Below are 24,422 nucleotides of genomic sequence, written 5' to 3'. Positions count from 1 at the left end.
AAGAGGTCATTGTTCCCCTCTACTCATCACTCATTAGAGCCATTATAGAGTACAACGCCCCTTTTGGTATGTACCTCACAAGACGTCTACAACAACTGGAAAGGCCCCAGAAATACCTCACAAAGAGGATTACCAGCCTCAAACAGATGCCCTACACAGACCGTCTCAAAAAACTTCAGCTTTGCTCCGTTACATATCGTCTACTCAGAGATGATCTCTGACTAACATACAAAAGCTATGTCAAACGCAGAGTGGTTGGACATGCTCCACTTAAAGAAATCCCAATCCCTCCGAGCTACACGCTCTAGGGACCTAAACCTTGTCACTACAATAAACAGAACATGCTGGAGGGATAGATTCTTGTCCCAGAGACTTCACATACTCTGGAACAAACTAACTATCTATATCAAACAAAGCTCCTCATTAGCACTCTTCAAGAAAAATCTTGATGATTGGATGAGAAATAGGAAATTCACCCTGGGGGATCACTTCTGTGGCTCTGCTCGACAGGGGCACAGGAAAATAATTATCTTGGGTGGTGAAAGCCAGGATAGCTTTTTGGCTAGGCTTATATAGGCCCTAGGGCCAACAGCCTAGTACCTGCCTATGAATCTATGAACCTATGACTTCAGTTCCCAGTGCAGGCAATGCCTCTACACTTCTTAATTGCTTTTTCCCATAGAGATAAGTCCTGGTTCTATGCCTTATTGCAGGAAACCATACCCAGGTGTAACACTAAGAGTTTTATAGTGCCCCTTGCTGAGACAAATCCTAGCTCACTGAATTGTATCCTTCTCCATATGAGTGGAAGTGCTGAATTATCCTATTGACATAAAGGTGTGGAGCAGCTGTAATAGATGTCCTAGTTTGGACATCAGATTATTTTTATGACTGAAACCTGTTGATAAAAGTCCACACCTTCCAATGCATATATTTTACATTGTAGGCAATGATTGTGGATAGGCTTATGTAAGGGACATCCCCAACTCTGCAATTGAGGTCCTCAAGAGACCTTCTCCAACTTCACACAGTTGACTAAACCATAGAATCTAATAGCAGGAAAACTTTTAACATCCCTCTCAACCCCCCCCCCAAAGAGAGATGAGCAGGCTTTACTCCTCTCCTGTCATACAGAAGACAAGTGACCTCTTGTCTTTATAAATTCCTTTTAAGCTGCTTAAATGGGAGGGTATTTTTACTCTTGTACTTTACCAAAGCAGACCTCCAGATTTTTGCCTCAAATTTTTGGTTTGTTCCTCAAAAAAGATGTAGTTTTCTAGCATATTATTGAGGATTGAAGTCAGTAACTAATGACATTCATTTGTGTTTCAAACTTCATATCCTTCAGAAAAATGCATCCTAGTATAAAACCTGTTATTCTAGCAACTTTCTAACCTTATTAGAACAATACTTAAAATATGTCCCTATTTTTGGGCTGTTATTCTCCTATTATTTTTGGCTTCATCCATATTTCTTGTGCTAGTAGGTTGAGAGGTATGCACCAAAAATACAGATAAAGATGCAGATACTATCATATTGGTGTGTATCTAATGTTTGGTTTTGCATACTGTGATTGCTTCCCTGAGCTATGGCATCTACTTGTGCAGGCTCAGTACCCTTGCCATTTGTAAATTCTGTAATAAAACCAAAATAGTACCCTTAAATATTCATCATCACAGCTCACACTAAATCATATGCAATGTTAATGACAAAACCTACCTTTCACCCTCTTTATAACTATTATTTCATGTGAAAATAAAAGCATTCTTTGAGTTTTAATAAACAGGAGCACAGAATTGTCTATATTAATTACATCATTATATTAATATTAACCTCTTTGGATGACAAGAAACAGTAAACTTTCATTGAATACCAATGAGCCATCTTATAAGCCATTTATCCTACTCTTACTGTGTCAAACAGTAGTTTTCCTATTGTCTATGGCAAGAGTGTAATGTCATAAATGGAATGAAGCGTTTTCATAATCTTACCTGACAGTGCATTTTACTAAATGAGATACTCAAAATGACACTGAAGTTGTCTTAACCCTAGAAATAGAAGAGTTTTTTCATGTTTTGTTCATGAACTTGATATCACTCAACATTCTTGGAAAAAGACCATGTATTCCTCAAACATAACAAAAAATACAGGAAAAGTCTTATTACCTGTTGCTGTGTAAATATATCCTCCCTGCAGCTCTGGTTTACTGCATTCATGCTCTGCCAAATGATGCTGATACCATCTTTTGTTTCTCTGGAAACATTCTGTAGCTTTTCAATGTACTGCTTATGCTCTTCCATAGTATAAACTAGGGAATTAACAGAGATCACAGCATCTTGTATCTTTTTTTCACTCACTTCCATTATATTTTGGAGTCTGGAGTTCACAGTATTTAAAGTGTCATTAATCAGTTTTGAGTTTATTATGACTTTGTTCCTGTCACCTTCTAATTGATACACTCTACCAGCAAGTTCATTCAGAAAAGTAGCATATCCATGGACGAGCTCATGAAGATAAGTTATGTTTCTTTCTGTAGTTTCAACATCTGGAGATGTTGTTTGTTGTGTGACATCTTCATTTTTCTCAGCTTTTGAGTAAGACACAACGTTACCTTCCGAAGAATTCCTTTCAGAAAAGGGAGGGTAACCTGTAATGAAAACAAATATCACAGAGTTGGTTAGACTCTTTATTCTGGTACCCCATCATAATATTTCATTCTGACACAAACATGTGATGTGCAGCAGTTTTTGTTAAGGAGAAGAATTGCTAATATGTAAGATGTCCAAAAATGTTTTGCTAAGAGATGTCTACCTATTGCAGAAAACTGATTGCCAGTTGATGTTATGCAGGTTGATTTTAAAAAGGACAAGTTATTTCAATTACCTTATTCATTTATACAAACTACTGAACTTTGTCAATAAGCAGCTTATCACAGTACTGATAATTTTCTGCCTCTTTGGGAAGAAATGCAAAGGCTTGACAAACTGGCCATTACTATAATGGACTGATGGTCACTGAGTACCGCAGATGAGAAATAAAGACTGTGTTCTTTAACATTTTATTTTTGTGCATGGAATTATCTCGGGTACAAAAATGTGACCTCAGATTTAGAGTGAGGGCTACAGGATTTCAAATGCCAGCTGAATTTGGAAAAAATATATATATTTTTTTTCAAATCCTTCTCTGACAGAGGGCAAAGCTATACATACCCCATACAGGAAGCTTCACACCCTGCTACAAAGGCACTCTGCTTCAGGGAAGAGGGAATTTCCTCTGTGATAAACTTATTCAAAAACGTATAGTTCACACTCAGTAAAATTTCAAAGTTAGCCATTGCAACTAATGTATTTAACTATGCATTGTAATATGAGAAAGAAATAATTTTATTTTATAGGATTAAATCACAAAGCTCTAAATATGATCAGAAGGAAATAAGTTAGAAGAGAATTATTGCACACCTGCCAGTACAAAAAGACATTAGGATGTGTCAGAGTACATATTTGTTCAGCTTTTTGATAGAAATTATCTTTGAGTTTCAACAGGAGCACACAATTTTCTAATAAGAAAAGATGACACAACAGACAGTAAAAAGAATTCTAAGATGATTGAGACAGAGCTGGAATTTAGAGAAAATAACTTGCTGATCTCACTCTATAAATAACTATGCATTTGAGGACTGTGTGGTTGGCCAAGGTCCTTCATGATGGCAGTAGAGATGTCGTATGTCTGCTAACTCTCCACAGTAAAGCTGAAGTCAATAGGAGTAGTGCATTCTGCAATTTATACAAAGATTTGTACAAAAGGTCTTTATCAACAGAAAAAGAAAACATAAAGTGATCTCTGTACCAGTGGCCTTCAAAAGAAAATCGAGAAAATAACACGGTGGTGGCAACGGATGCCAGTTTGAAAATGTGGGGTTTAAAGGACTGGCTGAAGCATATCTTGCCATGGGAATCTGCAGCTTCCCTTCTTCCAGGCATCTCAGTATTAGTATCTGAGCAAGACTGTGAAAGTGTTATGGTACAGAAAACAACACACACACACACATGGTCTGCAAAAGACAGAATATTTCATACTTAAAAAGTAAGAAATATCATACTAACTAGAAGTATTAGTCAGCCTCCTCATTTTTCAAATCCTAAAGAATACTTTGATCCACTCAAAGGCAGTCTGAGAGAAAAGGGGTCCAGAAGTGGCTTGTTTTCCTGCCACTATAGTATTCTACTAAACATGTTATGCTGTTCAGCCACCCTGCATTTACTATCACAAATGCTTCCTCTCCTTTCACAGTTCTAATAACAATGAAAGAAAACTAAAACCCTACCTAGAGGCATTCATCCTCCATTTTATAGGATATCATCTGCCTACCATTCTCTCTGCAATGCCGAAAGTCACTCTCTTAACCTTAATCTGCTGCCACAAATTACTCTCCTAAGCATCGTCAATATCTCTGTTGAAATGTTTGTTTTACTGCCTGCTTTCAATATTTTCTAATTAGTTGTGATTCTGGATTTTGTAAACAATGGCAGGACTGAAATCTCTTTCTGAGTCAATTTATTGTTTTCCCATGAATGTGAAGCTGAGTTCATCTATTACCCAATTTTAGTGCAATCTAGACCAGTGGATGGGGAATAGAAAATTTGCACCAGGCCTAGCAGCTATTTCCCTTATAGACAGAGGTTATGCTTGTCCCTCAATGTCCTATTTGGATAAAGGACATCATTATTCTTTAATAAAATTAAGCTAGTCTCAGAAAAGTCCTGCCCCCAGGTTGTTAGCCTAGTAAAAATCTATGAATCTATGAATCATCTTTCAGTCCCAGTGCATACAATTGCCCAACGTAATCCAGTTGTTTGCCAAAGATGACTGCACTTCTTTCTTTGCTGCTTCCCAGAAATTTCTAACTTTATGATGCCCTAACATGTATGGAAAATCTCTCCATTTCCTCACCTCATCAACAGTTGCTATCTTCCTTCCTTTCTTCATTATTCATGTGGGTAAGAGGTACTACCTCTGAAAAATGGGGTCTAAATTATATATTCAATGTTTCAAAACTTCGAATCCCATATGTTCTACAACATATGATCAAAGTTTGAAACTTCAAATGTATAATAAAACATCAAAAAATAAACAAAACTTACCTTAATGCTCCAAGCAGGGGGGCAAGCCCCCCTGCACCCCCAACACCCCCTACTTAAATATACCAACTCTGAGATTGCACTTCAGTGCAGAAAAGGGAAATTCTCCCAATCTGCACCATACGGTGCCATTACATTTAACCTTCAAACGTTTCAAAGTTCGATCATATGGTGTCGACCATATGACTTTCGAACTTTGAAAAGTTCATTCATGTAATAGGAACCCTGAAAAACGTGCATTTGTTGGTCCCATATGCTATGCCATTTTTTCTAAAACCTTTTCCGATCCCTTGCTCTTAATGTGTTCCCCCTATTTCACATCTCATTTCTTATTCACTACTAACACTGTTTTTTAAATTCCTGATTTGGTAATATTCATTGTTCGTCACCAAGTCTTTGCATGTCAGTGCCACTCCTGTATGGTGCCATCCCTTTTTTGTTCCTCTTATTCTTATATCTCTACATTTTTTGTATCCATCTCACTCTTCCCGCCTTATCTCTCTGATAAAAGTATGAGCAGTGTGTCGAGTGACCAAGATATAGGCAGGTGGACATGTGTTCCAAATTATCTCGAGTTGCAGAGAAGGGCAAACACAAAGAGATTACAGTGTTTTGGGCACATCTGCAGGAAAGCAGAAGACAATTTGATAAAGAACATTTAGCAGAGACAGGAAAAAGGTACAATGAAATGAGGACATCCATCCAAGAGATGGGAAGGATTGCATGAGTGAAGACCTATGACAGTGAGATTGCTGAAGAAAGTAGGAGACTCACACTGAAATGAGAGACTTGGTGACAGTCAACATGACACCCAAAATATAATAGAAAATGGTACAAAGAGGTCTGATGATAAAGATGATGATGATGGTTATGGCGATGATAAGGAGAATGATGATGATGTCTCTAAATAACTTAGTGTGGAAAAGCAGTGGTATATGACTTTATTTGTCTGTGCAACAATTACTTTACAAGTTATAGGCATCATAGGAAGCTCGTGGCTACTGAGTCATTCAAGCATTATACCTTGACCTACCTTAGACTGTACATCCCTTCTTGAGGAAGGCTATGGCAGTCACGGCCAGGGTAAATTTGTTAATTCCCATCCTATTTTCTAGGTCCTGTTTGAAGTAATATAGTTTATCATGCTAATTTATTTATAATGAGCATCTATTCCATACGTTATGGAGATGCTGAGTAACAAATGTGTCTCTCCATCTTGCTTTGCCTTGTTGATGTAGGTTAACATCTCTAGATTAAGTATTTTGAGTTTGATTTTTGAAGCTATGAAATTTCTTGGACTACTTCACTACCTGTTAACTGGTTGCTCAGAAGACAAGGTATAGGTCTCCTCTGAAGAGCATGAAAGACAAAAAATAGGGCTTTGGATAGTCATTACAGCAGTGAACTTTTCACTAACTTTATTTGCTATGATATTGGTAACGTCCACCTGATCTGTGTAGGCTTTGACATTTAGTATGCACATTGGTTAATGCTGTTTCTTTGTTTTCTAACTTAGCTAAAGAACAATTATGATTTCAGAGGATAACCTGAGCTGATGGACTACCCTAGTAGTTCTAATACCTTTTATAAAATTCTTAGTCAGTCTCCTAATATTTTATCTTCTATATACTCTGCTGAGTTCTTTCTCTTTTATTATAGAGTACATTTATGTCAGTGGGCCATCAGGATGGTTTGTATTTAAATGACTATATTTGAATCTGGATGGGACTACTAATTATTTATATTTTTTTACGAGGGAATAAAACTCCTTGGCAAATCTATCTGCAACGACAATGCCTAGGGTGATGTTGCTATAAATGAATTTTAGAATTTTGCGTCAGAATTGAAGGAGGTTTGTGGGAATAAAGCCTTAAAGTCTGATATATTGGTTTCAGGAGTTATAGATAGTTTAGGAGAAAAGGTTAGTAGCTTATGTTCTGACTTATTCAGAGAGGAAGTTACTTGTGGAGTTGTGCATGATAAAACTATATTTGTTAAGTACCAGGGCAGGAATAGTCCTCTATTTGGTACTCCTACTGACCAACTTCAAACTTAGTTTCAACACCATAACTTTCGCAGCAATCTATTTTCCCCCTGGTGATAATATTAACATACTTGAGAACATCCTATCTCACCTCTCACATACCATCCACAATGAAATAATTATACTGGGAGATGTAAATATTGATTGGCTTACAGTACAAGCTCCCAACACTACTTCTTGTATAAACCTACATGGGGTTGAGCAGCTAATCACAACCCCAACCTTCATTGATAAATCTCACCTACCTAGGTCTCTTCTGACTGGATAAGGGTCTCCCATCCTCAAAACTATCATAACTCCCAAGCCTTCCAAATGCCCTCAGCGACCACTGCCCTATAACAGTTACCAGACATACTCCCCACCTTACCAGAACTAACAAATTTATTACCACCCAGTCACTTTCTCATTTCTGTCCTAACTCCTTTATTTACCAACTCTCTAAAATTAACTGGTCTTACCTCACCACTCTTCCTTTAGCTGAAGCTGTCCACTCCTTCAACGCTACATTCCTAAACATTCTTAACTCCCTTGCTCCTCTTTGCACAATTAGAATCAAATCTAGTACTGCTCCCTGGCTCACTAAATCTACAAAAACCCTCATGAAAGACCAGGATAGGATTTGGAAAATGTGGACTAAAACTAGGACCCCTTCTCTTCTTCAGAAATATAAAGATCTCAGAAATAAAATAAAAAAAATAATCTATTATGACAAAATAAACTTCTATGTCAACCCCCCCCCCTCTACTCTTAAATCAGACCTAAAGAAATTCTGGAGCTCTATTAAACAGACTCTTCATCCAGAAAACCCTTCCTCTCCTAACCCATGTCCAATTGCAACTCCTGAAGACACAGCCAACAAATTTAACAATAATTTTGTAAACTTAATAACCTCCATAATAAATTCTCTCCCCCCTCCAGAAACAACACTAGCACCCCCGCAAACTCTATACCTCTTCCAAACCCACCTAACTCATTCAATCTAAAAGCAGTATCAACTAACTATGCAAAGTCATTACTCTCTAAACATAAACCTTGCTCCCCATCTGTTGACAAGCTACGCTCTTACTTCCTGCAGATTGCCTCTGAACCTCTTGCCTATCCTGTATCCATCTTAATCAACCGATCCATTTCTGAACCCTATGTCCCCACCGTATGGAAGAATTTCTTTACTCTACCCATTCACAAAGGGGGCAACTCCTCAGACATATCCAACTTCAGACCGATTGCCATACTCTCTCCACTCTCAAAAATCCTAAAGAAATGCATTCACAAGCGGGTAATGCATTACCTTCACCAGAAAAACACACAGCATGGTTTCCGTCCCAAGCATAGTACAACTACTGCACTCATATCATTTATCAACATAGTCTCCCTAGCTCATGATAACAATAAACTTGTCTCATGCCTATTCCTTGACCTTTCTAAAGCCTTTGACACTGTCTCTCACCCATTCCTTCTAGATAAACTCACTAACTTACATTTCTCTCCCCTATCTCCTGGTTCTCCAGCTATCTCTCTACCCACCAGCAATCAGTTAAATGGCTCTCTGCACTATCCTCCCCTCTCACTGTACAAATGGGAGTCCCCCAAGGGTCCATACTTGGACCACTACTCTTTAATATTTTCACCAACTTGCTCTACTCCTCTTGTCCCCAGTCATCTCTTGGACAATATGCTGATGACAAAACTGTTATAACCATTGCTGACAACCCAACTGACCTCAACTCAACTACCCAGGCATCCTTCCACATCATTGAGACTTGGCTTAGTGATAACAAACTAATACTTAATCCAAAAAAACTAAGCTCCTACTCTTCCTCCCTAAAAACATCACCACACTCAAAAAAACAATTACCATCTTATCCTGCAACAACACTATCATCTCAGCTGAATCTAGTACTAAATTGTTAGGTGTTACAATAGATGATCAGCTTAAGTTTGATCTCCATATTACTAACTCGTTAAAAAGAACTCATCAGAAACTTGGACACCTTTTCCATAGCAAGAAATACTTAACTAACACTGCCTGAATAACTCTCTCTCAGGCTTTATTACTCCCAACACTCCTGTACAGCTGTCACATATTCACAAACCTAAATTCTACACTTATTTCCAAGCTTGAAACTACCTATAATACGATTGCCAGATTTGCAGCTAACCAAACTTACAAGTCACATGACTGCTTAGCACTACAGCAACTAGACTGGCTAGAATTCCCTCAACTACTCCAACTATACCAACTACAAATCATCCACTATTTTATCTACCCTCCTTCTGCCTCAGCCTCTCCACTATCATATCCAAATATTCCCCTGCTAGGACACTACGCAGCTCAAATCAAAAATTATTAGACATCTACAAACCCAAAACCAAAATAGGCTGCCTTCTCTATAACTATAAACCAGCTACATCCTAAAACCAACTCTCCTTGAAAATAAATTCCCTCCAGCATAGCAAAATGTTAATGTAACATTAACATACATTAACATAGTTAATGTAACTCTGCCCCCTCGGCTGCTGAGTATCCTCGTACTGCATCGGCAACTATAGCAAGCCTTTACCCTGAAATACCTCCTTGTGACTACGCCTGGCCTGGATACCTAGACCCAAAATAATATAGAAAAGTTCTACTGCCATATCCCTTGTTTATGAAAAGATCTACATTGTCACAGAAGGAATTAAGAAACCTTTACCCTGAAATACCTCCTTGTGACTACGCCTGGCCTGGATACCTAGACCCAAAATAATATAGAAAAGTTCTACTGCCATATCCCTTGTTTATGAAAAGATCTACATTGTCACAGAAGGAATTAAGAAACCTTTACCCTGAAATACCTCCTTGTGACTACGTTTGGCCTGGATACCTAGACCCAAAATAATATAGAAAAGTTCTACTGCCATATCCCTTGTTTATGAAAAGATCTACATTGTCACAGAAGGAATTAAGAAAGTATGTACAACCACTGCTACATTTCTGTAATACTGTATTAAAAGCCCTGCTAGGTTCTGTATGCTCCCTTGCCAGGACAGCTCAGCAGCCAAACCCCTACTCCAGACTACTTTTTTCAACTATTCCCTTGTCCTCCTCAACAAGTTTCAGCCTAGCGATCTACCTTGGTAGAATCCCTGGTACACTCTAGCATCTGTCCACTAGGTGGCTCCCTAGCCCCAGCACTCTTGCTTCTCACATCTATTACCTTAAAGTCTACTTTAAACATGTTCTAACTTTCCTGCTTTCTTTTTTCTCCTTTCTCTTTAACATCTTAAGTAACACTATCCTATTAAACCCATTGGCCCTTGTACTTACCTCTCCATACAATAGTCCACTGATAGATTCTCGCTCTGCCTCCCTTGGCTCTTATTCCTGCTACTACCTACGTGCTTGCTCTTTCTTCTTTTACCCTCCCTATTTCCCTATCTGTTTGACTCTGTCAATAGGTGCTATACCTCAGCTTCTACTACTCTGACCTAACTTACCTCTCCTACACTTCCTCTATCCACTCACATACACAGTCTATACTGACTTTTGATCTCCCGGTCTGTACCTGACTACACCATCCCAGCTCCTCCCCCCATCTATCTTACTCCCTCCCAGAGGTTATAAATCCTCCCTGTCCCATGACGCCGTCTTAATGTAACTCTGCCCCCTCGGCTGCTGAGTATCCTCGTGCTGCATCGGCAACTATAGCAAGGTAATGAACTGTCTCTGTTTATGAAATGAATCACATTCTGCTTTAAAATAATGGAAAGTTCATATTGAGATTATTAGGATACTCCTGTTTTGTCTGTTACAATGTTTCATCTTACTAACTAATAAGTTATTAGACGTTAGAGAAAGCGAAATTACTTATACTGTGTCAACGCTGAATGGTTTTGGTAGATTAGCCTTATTGTGGCCAAGCGGACACTCGCTAGTAAGTTATTAGACGTTAGAGAAAGCAAAATTACTTATACTGTGTCAACGCCGAATGGTTTTGGTAGATTAGCCTTATTGTGGCCAAGTGGACACTCGCTAATAAGTTATTAGACGTTAGAGAAAGCGACATTACTTATACTGTGTCAACGCTGAATGGTTTTGGTAGATTAGCCTTACTGTGGCCAAGCGGACACTCGCTAATGCTTACAAACTCCTGTTAGTAATGCATGTATTTCCTCATGTGCACTGACGTTTTCTCCTAAGATTACGTGCTGTAACGCTATGTACCATAGAGCAGTAATTAATGTACTTTAATATGATGGTTAAGAGTTACTAGATTGAAAGGTGCTCACTAATCCCATTTCACCACTCACCAGTATTGCCTCTATCGTTGTGCGTTTTAATGGTCTTAGCACTAACGCCGAATTGTCGGCAGTGAAACGCTATCTTCTCAAAACCAGCACCAAAGTGCTGAACAGCTTAACTTTTTGGTGCCAACCCTTGTACTAGTGCTGGCTAAGTGTTGATGTGGATTACTGGCGCACTAGCCTAGTATATCCTCTGCGCAAATCCATATATATTGGCCTGCTGAGTGAACAGCGCTTTTTACACACGATACCATTTAATCTGCCTAACAGATAATTAAAGTCAAGGAACATACTTTGTTCTTGTTGGCGTGCTGGTACAAGTGCTGACCAAGCGTTCCTGTAAATAATTGTCATGCTAGCCTAGTATATCCTTTGGTTTATGTACATAACTGTCGTACTAGCCTAGTATATCTTTTGGCGCAAATCCATATACTGTGTCCAGCTGAGAGACTAGCGCTTATCACATACACAACAACAAAAAGGTTGTTCGATAAGATACCTATCACATATTGTACTGCCTCTCAGAGTATTGACTGTTTATTTTTCACTGTAATAAACACTACATAACCTAATGTTTTGTATGATTAGCTAGTGTTGATCTGTATCTGCCCAGTGTATGCTACAGTAAGAATAAATGTGTTCACATTTTATTTTTTCTTTACCTAAGCGTAACCAAGTGGTATAAGTATAAATTGCTTCCTTTTCTCATCTCTTTAAGATGTATTGCATATGTTAATTGCTATTCATTGATACCTCCTTACATTTATTTGTTAAAGTTAGCTGTTGTGCTTCTGTACTGCCTATTAAAGTGCAATCTCTCTCTCTCCTATTCTCCAGCCTTTACCCTGAAATACCTCCTTGTGACTACGCCTGGCCTGGATACCTAGACCCAAAATAATATAGAAAAGTTCTACTGCCATATCCCTTGTTTATGATCTACATTGTCACAGAAGGAATTAAGAAAGTATGTACAACCACTGCTACATTTCTGTAATACTGTATTAAAAGCCCTGCTAGGTTCTGTATGCTCCCTTGCCAGGACAGCTCAGCAGCCAAACCCCTACTCAAGACTACTTTTTTCAACTATTCCCTTGTCCTCCTCAACAGGTTTCAGCCTAGCGATCTACCTTGGTAGAATCCCTGGTACACTCTAGCATCTGTCCACTAGGCATGTTCTAACTTTCCTGCTTTCTTTTTTCTCCTTTCTCTTTAACATCTTAAGTAACACTATCCTATTAAACCCATTGGCCCTTGTACTTACCTCTCCATACAATAGTCCACTGATAGGTTCTCGCTCTGCCTCCCTTGGCTCTTCCCGCTCCGTTAAGCCCTCTTGAGATCACTCCGCTCCCCTACCCTGCCCCCTATTCCCACCCGCCCCCACTACATCTACATTTATACCTACCCAACCACACCCACTAGAACTCCTAACCAATTATACCCCACAACTCTCTCAAGTTCCTCTCCCCTATCCCACCCATAGACATTCATCTCTCCACCCACTAGTACACCCTATCTAAGCAATCAATCTTCACTGCCCAGCCCATATCCTCTACCTAACCTATCTAAGCCACTACTCCTCAACATACTCCCCACAGTCAAATCCTAAGGCCTACCTACTCCCCAATCCTACTATAAAAAGGCTTACTAACCTACAGCATAGTAACTAATAACATCCCCTCACTTTTCACTTTAAATAACCTCCTACACTATGTTCCCAAAACCCTTAACCTACACCCCACTACTATTATTTCTCCTCAACCTATCCTACATCTACTACCTCACTCAACCCACACATACTAACCATACTCAAGCCTTCCACATAACTACTGACTTCAACACATTTCCATCAAAACCTCACATCACAATATTTCCCCATCTCTATCCTATAAAAAATCAACTATTCTTTACTTTTAAACTCATTAACCCCCACAAACACTCATCCACAACAGCAGCTAACCCATACCTTACCAATGCATTAAAGTTCAACCCATACTTTACCAATACATTAAAGTACAACCCATACTCTAAGCAATCCAAACACCTAACCAATATTATTCTATATCTAATTACTACCCTATTATCAGGAGACATACATCCCAACCCTGGCCCCTCAAACCCCTCCAACATAGACAAGTCTATATTTATTACCTCACTAAACTCCCAAAGCATAGTAAACAAAATCCCAAGCCTCCATGCCTGGCTCTCACACAATAAACCCAACATTTTATCTATATCTGAAACATGGCTAAAGTCTCACATAAAAGACCATGAAATAACACCACCAAACTACTCTATCATCCAAAAATACAGATCCCACAAGAAAGGTGGTGGTGTTGCTCTTCTGTATTCATCCTCCCTGTCAGTCACCCCTTATAACAAGCCTATTCCCAAATTCAACAATGCAGAAATACTCTTGACAAAATTTCAACTTAATAAACACAAACACATAGTAATAGTCTCCATCTACATCCCCCCTGGAGACAATATTACTACATTAGAAAATATACTCTTCTGGCTCTCCACTAATATTAACAATGAAATAATAATCCTAGGAGATACTAACATAAACTGGTCCTCCATTCAGTCAAACACAAGTCCACTTATAAACCTTTACAACTTCTCACAGCTAATTAATTCCACAACCCACCCCTCTAAAACTCTATCTTTGGGTAGCATTCTAGACTGGATCTTAGTCTCTCACCCTCATTACTTCTCTGACAGTGGTACACTTCCAGACTCCCTCAGTGATCACCTGCCCACCTTTGCACACCGACTCCCTACACCTTTACTAAGAACACATAACTACATTACCATACGCAATCAAAAACGCTTTAAACCAACAGCTTTCACTGACTCTCTAAAAGCAATCAACTGGGATATTCTAAAAACTCTAACCCTAGATGATGCAGTAGCTCACTTCAACACAACCTTTTTAAATATCCTAGATCACCATGCTCCCCTAAGCTCCAAAAGAATAAAACTAAAAACTACCCCTTGGCTAACCAAAACTACTCTAGCCGCTATGAAACACAGAGATAAAGTCTGGGCACTTTACCATAAAAATAAATCTCCCCTCTCCCATCTCGAATTCAAAACACTCAGAAATAAAGTAAAAAAGCTCATTATTGCTGATCGACAAAACTATTTCTCCAAACTTCAAAACAATAATAAAACAAACCCTCAGAAGTTCTGGAAAGGAATATCTACCCTTATCAATCCTGGCAACTTACTCAACCCCACTCCTGACCCCAATGCTTCTGACAAGGACTTAGTTACACAATTCAACTCATTTTTCATAGATTCCATCTCCAAACTAACATCTTCATTCTCCAGTACCTCTCCATCCTCCACTTCTCCCACTAGCACTCCTCCCTACTCCTCCATCTCTACTACCACTCCCTCTCCATCTCTGTCACCCCCTCTTCACACACCTCCTCCCCACTCCTCCATCTCTACTACCACTCCCACTCCATCTCTGTCACCCCCTCTTCACACACCTCTATCACTAAAACCAATTCCGAAATCCACAATAAAAAAACTTTTACAAAAACTAAAACCATGCTCCAATGCCCCTGACAACATTCCTTCTTACTTCCTCAGCATTTCTGCTGAGGCCATAGCCTACCCCATCAGTATACTAATCAACCGCTCTATCCAAGAAAGCATGGTACCCCAAATCTGGAAAAAGGCTTACATCATACCTTTACACAAAGGTGGCAATAACAACAATATTGCAAACTTCCGCCCCATAGCTATCTTATCCCCCATCTCTAAACTCCTAGAAAAATGTATCCATTTACAGCTACTACCTTACCTCTTAGGCAATAATCTCAGCACGGTTTTAGACCCAGCCACAGCACTATGTCAGCCCTCCTCTCCTTCCTAGAATCTGTAAATAAAGCTCGGGACTCAGGTCATATTGTCTCTACCCTCTTACTTGATCTTTCAAAGGCCTTTGACACTATCTCTCACAAGCTCCTTCTAACCAAACTCTCTCAACTCAGCTTATCTCCTTCCTCACTGTCCTGGTTCTCTAGCTACTTATCAAATAGATATCAAGCAGTTAAATGGAAAAAGGCCATATCTTCTTTTCTAATCACCCCAACTGGAGTTCCCCAGGGCTCCATACTGGGTCCTCTGCTATTTAATATATTCATTAACGACTTCCACAACTCTATTCCATTCTCCAGCGTTATCCAATACGCAGATGATTCAACTATCATCTGCACTGCTACATCCTTCCCAGTACTACAAAAGCTTACACAAGATGCCTTCTCTTCCACTGAACTCTGGATGAAAGATAACCACCTTGTTCTTAATGCCTCTAAAACCAAACTAATGGTATTTACCCCCTCTAAACACATCTCTATCAATACTAATTCTCTATTAATTAACAGCCACAACAACACATCCCTGGAATTGGTGTCCAATGCTAAATTACTTGGTGTTCAAATAGACAGTCACCTTAAATTCAACTCTCACATTCAACTCAACATAAAAAAAACACATCAAAAACTAGGCATGCTATACTGACATATTCGCTACCGTACACCCTCCACTAAAATCACTCTCTCTACCTCATTCCTCATCCCCTCTTTTCTCTTCGGAGCCCCACTCCTAACCAACATCCAATCTTCCCTTAAAACAAAACTTTCCTCCTGTTACAATAAAATTGCTAAATTCGCTACCAGCCATAAATCTTCTACCCACCATTGCTCTTCACTCCATAAATTAAAATGGCTTGAACTTCCTAACCAACTTATCTATTCTCAACTTACTCTTGCTCATAAGCTCATTTTCAAACCTGACCTATGTCCATCTCTTTCTTCTGCATTTAAATTTCACCTTCCCAGCAGGGTACTTAGATCTAACAACCAAAATCTAATCGAATTGTATAAGCCAAATCGTCCCCCTGGTAAAAATCTCCTAAATTTTAGCTTTGCACGACTCTGGAACACCCTGCCTCCTGCCATTCGCACCACTTTCAACCACCTTACATTCAAAAAATCTCTTCACTCTCATCTACTTTCCCAGTGGGAATGCTCATGCTCACATCCTTCATGATCCATACTGACTTGACACTTTCCACTTTCCTCCTAGAAAAAAAAAAAAATTTTGTACACTACATTGTCTGCTCTGTTGCAATTGTTTCTTACTTTCTAAATTGAAATGCTTACCTTCTCTAGCCTGTATCATCTAAAATGTTTACCACCAGTTGTTCTTCCTAAAAGTGTTTGCTCTAACTGTAATGTGAACAGTACTCTGTCTACCACATATTGTATACTATATTTGTAAAATTCTTGTAATTATTGTAATATGGATGTAAATCCTACTGTAACCTTATTTGGAGCTTTTCTCCCCAGGACTCCATTGAAAATGGGTTCATTTGGCCCAATGGACTATCCTGGTAAACCAACTGCAAATAAAATAAAAATAAAAAATAAATAAAAGTTTCAAATTAGCCACAAGGAAATACCTAAAAACAAAGTGGCCTTGCCACTGTAGCCAAACACCTTGAAACCACCATCATTTCACCTATTTCACCACCTCACCCTTAATGTTTCTCTAACACTATTCCCCTGCCTCTTCTACCTCTTCCCTTCCTCTATCTCCAACTACTCTTAATTCTTACAGTCTCAAAACAACCTACCTGTCTAGTCTGTCTCCTATACTCTACCTCCTCTACATCTCCTACTAGCCATTCTTACTTTTCATTCTTGTTTCCAAACTCCTGTACAACTAGATCCTACCCACTTTAAATAAGAATCTGACTAACTATTAACTCATTTTGCTCTAAGCAGGTTAAATAATATTGTAACTAGTCAAATTTTCTTCAGCTAATTGTTTAAAACCTTGTTTGTAACAACTCACAGACTTGTCTGCCAATTGTCAATACTCTGTATAATTGAATTGCCTGAGGAGCTTTTATTCTCTCCAGGTCTCTGCTTGTAAGATCCTATAGCTGATTGTTACTACTATGTTACTAAAATTTAATAAATTGTTTTCTAGTCCTGAGGAGTTTTTCTCCCCGGGTCTCTGCTGAAAATGAGCCAAAAGCTCAGCCAGACTAACCCGGTTAACAAATGTAAAATAAATAAATAAAAATAAATAAATACATTTGAGTTAATAATGATCTTGTCCGCTGAGTTTTTATTTATTAGCTCTAGAAACTTCTCTACATATCCTATGTTGGTGGATAGGTACGCCATCAATTGATGGGTAGTTATGCCACCCAGAAAGAAGGAGTTGTTGTTTATCAAGAGATCATTCCTCGTGTTTAGGAACCTGACAAGGACTTCCAGGGTCATGGAAGGAGTCTTGCAAAAAGCAATAAATTGATAGTTGGTTTTGCTTGTGTGACTTGGATTTGGATAGGTTCCGCTTTTGTGTGCCTAGGATTCTGCCTAGAAGGATATGGTTTCTGACAAATATAGATATGCCACTGCAGTTGCCATTGTGTCTGAAGGCTGAAGGCTTGGTAGATAATATACTAAATAATGGTGTGGCGGTGAGACATTTCTGGGCATTCAAACCAGGTTTCGGTGACTGCACATATATGGATGTCTTCCAAATGCAGGATTGCCTCAAGGTCTGGCAGCTTGCTCTTTAGACTTTTTTTCTTGAGCATGGATACCTCAGTTTAATCCAGTATGCAGACGCCTTTGAAAAGTTAGGACTGTGAAGTATCTCATTTAATGCTGACACATACTGCACCCCTTAGAATTACATGAATGTTTTAGCCTGTTGTTGAAGGCAATTATCTTCTCTTTGTATCTAGACTTATTTTTTGGAAAAGCAGGGTGGTTCTGCTCAGTATCATTATTTTATCTGCATTGATTACATTCACAGAAAGCTCAAACATTTTTCTCTGCCTCTCCCTTAGGTTACTTTGCCTAAGTCATTCACCCCCATATGCATAGCTACCATGCCACAGTTTTTTCTTTTGGATAAGATGTTAAACCTTGGCCCTATCTGATTGGGTTGGTGGTAGCTCAGATAGCTGTAAAAGATCACATGACACCTATTAAAAAGAGAAAGGAATGTTCCTAATGCCCTGGCCAAATTTCCTCCAGTAGTATAAATATCAAATTGGGTATCCCCTGAAAAGAGGCCATTAGCTTAGAGGCACTTACCCAGTCAACAGACGATAAATAGATAGATAGATAGATAGATAGATAGATAGATAGATAGATAGATAGATAGATAGATGGATAGATAGATAGATAGATAGATAGATAGATAGATAGATAGATAGATAGATAGATAGATAGATATTTGTCTGAAAGGGCCATTGAAATCTTTAAGGTACTGACAACCTAAAAGAACACTGCCATCATGTCATTTTTCAGCACATTGAGTGTACTATCTGTGTGCCTCACTCTAGAGTCAGTAATCACTAAAATATTTTTTTTGTAGAGGGTGTGGAGCTCTGGAACTGAGACCACTTGTCTCATGGTGAATATTTGTTAAAAGAGAAATATTATGTGCTGCAATGTTTGATTTTAATTTTTGTTGAGAAACAATCCTTAAAGGTTTAGGAGACATAGTCTTTACAGCATCAATACATGACATTACACTATATGTCAAGGCTGTTGTATGTTAGTACAATGCTTACAGTCCACTTTTGTGAGCATGAGGCCTCTATATCTATTAAATAACTGTTTTGGAAGAGATGAAAATATTTGTGTTTAGTAGGAGTTCATTATCTAGAAGCATAAGGTAGTTGCTGCACATTATTAGAATACCAAATGCTATGAGGATGGCAAAAGTCTGTCTGACTGCTGTAGTTTTTTAATACTTTATGATAAACATTCTAAGATATAATGTTTTATAACAAAAGGCAAACATTAAATCATTCTTGTATTTTGGTAGAAGCATACTTAATGAGGGATTAGTTTTTTTGTGAAGGTCATATTAAAGATTGACATTAGCATTGTCTGGTGTAACACAGGTAGGTTTTCACATTTTTCTGAAGCTATGTTATCTGGACCTGGAGACCTTATTGGTTTCTAGGTCTTATACATAGTTTTATCTCTGGAAATGTTAATGGCTAGAAAATGGTTAGAAACTTTCTCAATTTGATTTACTGCAAGCGTTTTTTTTTTTTTATTTTCTGACACACAGTAACTAAGGATAAGATTCTGAAGAAGTCCTGGTATTCTATGGATGAAAGAGCTCAATTATTTTATTAAAACTGCAGCATCCAGTGTGTCTTTCTTTCTTTTTATTAGTTCTTTAGTGTTCCAGTGTGATTTATTTGGATATTCTTTTGACATAACACATCATAATAGTGCTTAGACTGAGATATTGTCAGTACTGAATTCTATGAATTATAAATTCATTCAATTAAGTTTTGAGTGGAGTTAACTCATCTATAAATCCACATTTATGTTTTAGGGGAGATATAAAGTCATATTCGGATGTCTGTTGAACTTCTTGCATTAACAACTTAAATACGTTTTTTGATTTAAAAGTGTTAAAAATATGTCTTTTAATATAAACTGGACATTTATGAAGATATAAAAGTTAAGATGTATTTGATCATTAGACAGTCTAAAAGATGTGTTATATGGTGTTCACATTCAGAGTTTATTCATTTCATCCAAATCCTCATCCTACCAAAAAAGTTATTTAATGTACCACATAATGAGATGAACTCATTTAATATACCCAGCATCACACTGATCAGATCTCTTAATCTGGTTTATTAGCCATGGTTCAGATTATTTCAGTTTTTGAGGAATGGGTGTATTATTTATATTTTGAGTACAGCATTATTGGAAAGTTTAATGCAGATAAATAAAAAGTGAAAAACAGAGACAGCATAGCTCTCATCCTTGTAGTATAAGAAATCTGGACAAAGCCAAAACTAATGGAGGTATAAAGGCCCAGAAATAAGGACAGATTTTAAATATTGCTCTTATAAACTTAGACATTTTCTAGAATAATATGTTTTGTGTTAGCATGCATTCTCTGAAGGATATATGCCTTCCGGGCAGTGACTACATGTCCTCCTTGTGTTCGCATAGGTTTCATCTAGGTGCTTCACTTTCCTCCCTCATTCCAAAAATATGACATAGGTGGATTAGACACTCCACATTGGCCATAGGTGTGAGTGTACATGTGAGTGTGTGGCATGAAAGAACAACTGTGGCAGGGCTAGCCACCCGTCGGTGTAAACCTTGGCTCAAAATGATCATTAGTGCTGGGTTGGCACTCTGACCACATGTGAAAAAATGGGAAAAAGGGCTTGTAGATGGATAGATGAAGTCTAATACTCAAATGTCTGTCATTATTTAATGGCGTCAATCCTCAAAGATTTGTCAGAAAACCACACATTTAATAAGGAGCAAATAAAAAATATGAGGCAAAAATCTGGATATTCTGTGAAAATCTGGACACTTGAGAGGTATGAAAGATAGTTTGGTAGAATTTCTGACCAGACAAGATGGATACGTAGGGAGAAATATAATATTACATGCTGTAGACTATATAAATGACCAGATCTGAGATTATTCTGATATATCATCAAAATTAAGATTTTGTACACATTCAAAATAAATTTGAGGTACTACATGTAAGAAGTAGACCAAGTCCATACAGTGTCTTGCACCATTGTGCACTAGTGCTTTATTAATCACTTGGTACATCATTCTCTGGCATACAAATATAACAGAACAACATATAATATATACGACTATGGTCCATTATGTTGAAAAAAATGCCAATTACTCTTGCAAAATTTAACAACTTGAGCTCACCTTTTCAACATATCATATTTGTTCCACTTCCACTTCAAGTATGGCATCATGTTTTTCAACTCAGATGCAAGGTTTGATTAGCAAAAGGATTGCAAAATGATATTTACAAATGACACTATGCAACAATATACAACAACAACAACATGATGGAATGGCCCTAAAATAATGACCCTGACAATTTCATACCAAAATTCTACAGAGAGAAAAATACAAGCCAGATCAAGAAAAAAAATAGTTAAAATGGCTAACATTAATTTCAAGAAATATTCATAACTCTTCCATCACTTAACAGTTTAAGTCAGACTTTCAGTATTTTTGCATCTCTGTTTCAGAATGCAATTTGCAAAAATAAAAAAATATTAGAAAACAATATTCAAAATGGAACTGCACAATGGATAACAACAGATTGGCAAAGGATTTATAAAAACTGACTACCTTGAAAAAGTCATTCTAAAATTTCTCAGAGTTAAAAAGTTCAATCTTTGAAAATCATCCATTAATTAAAATGGACAAATCACTTTTTTATTAACATTATTTTAAGCAAATGCCAATAACTCTACCAAAAACTAAACATTTTGCGCTAAAATTTTCAACATGCTACCTGTTGACCATAGCCATCTCAACCATTGCACTAAATGTATGTAAATCTGATTCAGAAATGAAATTTGTAAAAGCAGCTATGAGATGACATTCACAGATGGAAGTGCAGGATAATACAAGGCAGTTTAGCAATATGGTCACCTAATGACTACACTACCAATTTCATGTCAAACATTTCACACATCTATAAAGTTATAAAACCACATAATAAGTTTGTAAATTGGATTATTTTTAGACAATTATTTATTCATTCTACTACAAAATTTGCAATTGTCATATATAAACCACTAAATGTTAAATTTAGACTACAGATAAAAAAAATGAAGGAAAAAATCATGTCCATTTTTTGAGTGCAATAATGCACATGGCTATGTGCAGAGTTTAGACATTACTGTATATTCAGGGATGTTAAGGCACTTGCTCTTAGGGTTCCTCTACTCATGGAGCTCAGTGATTATGCTCTGAAACTGAAAAAAAAAAGATAAACTTGTTAAGCATGCTTCTAGCAGGAGACATAATGTTATAAGTGGGTAGAGGTGCTTAACAAGAGCTTAGAAAAGGAGGACATGGAACAGATATTCTCGAAAAGGATATTAATGTACTTTGAGACTCCAGTATCAAGTCTTAAGCTTCATGGCAGCATATTAATCTGCTGTTAAACATGGACTCAGAAAAAGAAAAACAACACGATTGCTGCTGTTTATGCTTGCAAATCACTGAAGTTTAATGTACGATAGAAAAATATGTAAATAAAAAGAAAACTAAAGCAGATAACCATGTTATAAATTAAACTGTAGTATAATTACAAGAATTTCCTGTTTACTATTATTCTCTAAACATGGCTTGAAAAGCCATATTTAGTGAGCATGAGAAAATAAACAAAGATAATGCAGTTTTGTATGTGTGTGTGTGTGTGTGTGTGTGTGTGTGTGTGTGTGTGTGTGTGTGTGAGGGAGGGGGAGAGAGAGAGAGAGAGAGAGAGAATATAAGTGCACTTCTCAGCTTCTTTACTCAATAACTCTGGACAAAGTAACATTAATGGGGTGGCAACAACCCCAAATCAGGGTACAATTTCAGGGTACAATTTTTTTACGTAGTGCACTAATTCGCTAAAAAAAAGCATGAATAGAGAAACAGGTTTTGAATCATCTTGCCTTTTCTGAACAAGAAGAAGCATGAAATTATTATGGGTGGATTTATTGACTAACTGTAGTCCTCAGAGGTTTATAAGGAAATGAAACATCTTTCAAGTAAACAAATATGAGGCATAATCAGGTACATTCTGTACAAAAATGATCAGACAAGAGGAATGTGGAGTTGGAGCAGAAATGCATCTCTTTACATCATATGTACTTTTTCATTCATTTTATCATAATGAAACGTGAGGCATAGATAGTCAAGAAATTCACTGCAACTACTGGTCACATCTATGTGTTTGTATGTATGGGTATGTGTCTATCCATACATGTGTGAGTGTGTCTGTGCCTCTTCATGTGTGTGCATGGGGGAGAGATGTGCATCTCAATTTTTGCATATGTGTGACAGGCAGCCCATCTGGCTGTGCATTTGTCAGTGGGTGTATGCATGAAATTTGTGTGTGTGTGTGTGTGTGTGTGTGTGTGTGTGTATGTGTGTGTGTGTGTGTGTGTGTGTGTTTATGCACTCATGCATGCATGGACACTACTTATATAATACACATTCTGGATTTAAAATATGTCCTTTCACACCAATTACATATCCTGCAACAACTACAAAACATTAGGCAGAGGAACTATTCACATCAAATACATACACACATACATAGTATATATATATATATATATATATATATATATATATATATATGATGAAAATATGATCCACAAATGTTAAAAAGATGAGTTCATACAACAAAAACTAGAATTTCACAAAAACCCATATTACAGAAGGCTAGAATAATGAAAAAAGTAAAAACAACATGAAGTTCGTACAAGGCAAGAAGGACTCAGTAACAAGTAAAAAAGAGAGAAATGTTTAATACAATGTTAGTGCTTTCATGGTAAAATACAGCTTCATCTGATGAAGTGGTATTTTACCGTGAAAGCACTAACGTTGTATTAAACATTTCTGCTTTTTTACTTGCTGAAAGAAGGACTCAGCAACAAGATGAAGCGGGATTTTACCGTGAAAGAGCTAATGTATTAAACATTTCTCTCATTTTTGCTTGTTGCTGAGTCCTTCTTGCCTTGTATGAACATTACATTGTTTTTACTGTTTGGATTTTTTTTGTACATTTGTGAAGTTTCATATCCCAGTTGCTGTTTTTATATTTTGTTTGCTAAATTAACGAAACAGCCTGTCATGCCATACATAGGAGATATCGCTGTAAGTAGAGTAAGGAAGTGATTGTAGTTGTACCGTGTAGTGGTATGTACTATGGTGGATGTGTGTAGTGCAGTTCCAGAGTCCTGGGTGAGATATATTTTGGAGGGGTGTAAGAACAAGGAGTTGATAAATGACTTGTGCAAGGATATATGTATATATTAACGTTCTTGGAGATTGCGGTACAGTGGGGCTAAGGGAATTTTCCCTTTTCCCCACTCTAGTGCAATC

General features: G+C 37.6%; 1 protein-coding gene across 1 annotated transcript in view; it reads right to left on the bottom strand.

Annotated features, from left to right (window-relative positions):
- Positions 1-24,422, bottom strand: part of MSR1 (macrophage scavenger receptor 1) — a 522,563-nt gene that overhangs the window by 337,546 nt on the left and 160,595 nt on the right. Inside the window, exon 3 of the mRNA XM_044062502.1 lies at positions 2,166-2,647. Coding sequence (XP_043918437.1) covers positions 2,166-2,647 — 482 coding nt within the window. The remainder of the gene's footprint in view (positions 1-2,165; positions 2,648-24,422) is intronic.

The sequence above is a fragment of the Protopterus annectens genome, chromosome 2.part1 (genome assembly GCF_019279795.1).
Source record: "Protopterus annectens isolate FY-2018-M chromosome 2.part1, PAN1.0, whole genome shotgun sequence".
NCBI lineage: Eukaryota > Metazoa > Chordata > Ceratodontiformes > Protopteridae > Protopterus > Protopterus annectens.
Note: the sequence above shows the minus strand (reverse complement) of the source record. Positions and strands in the feature narration are given on the sequence as shown.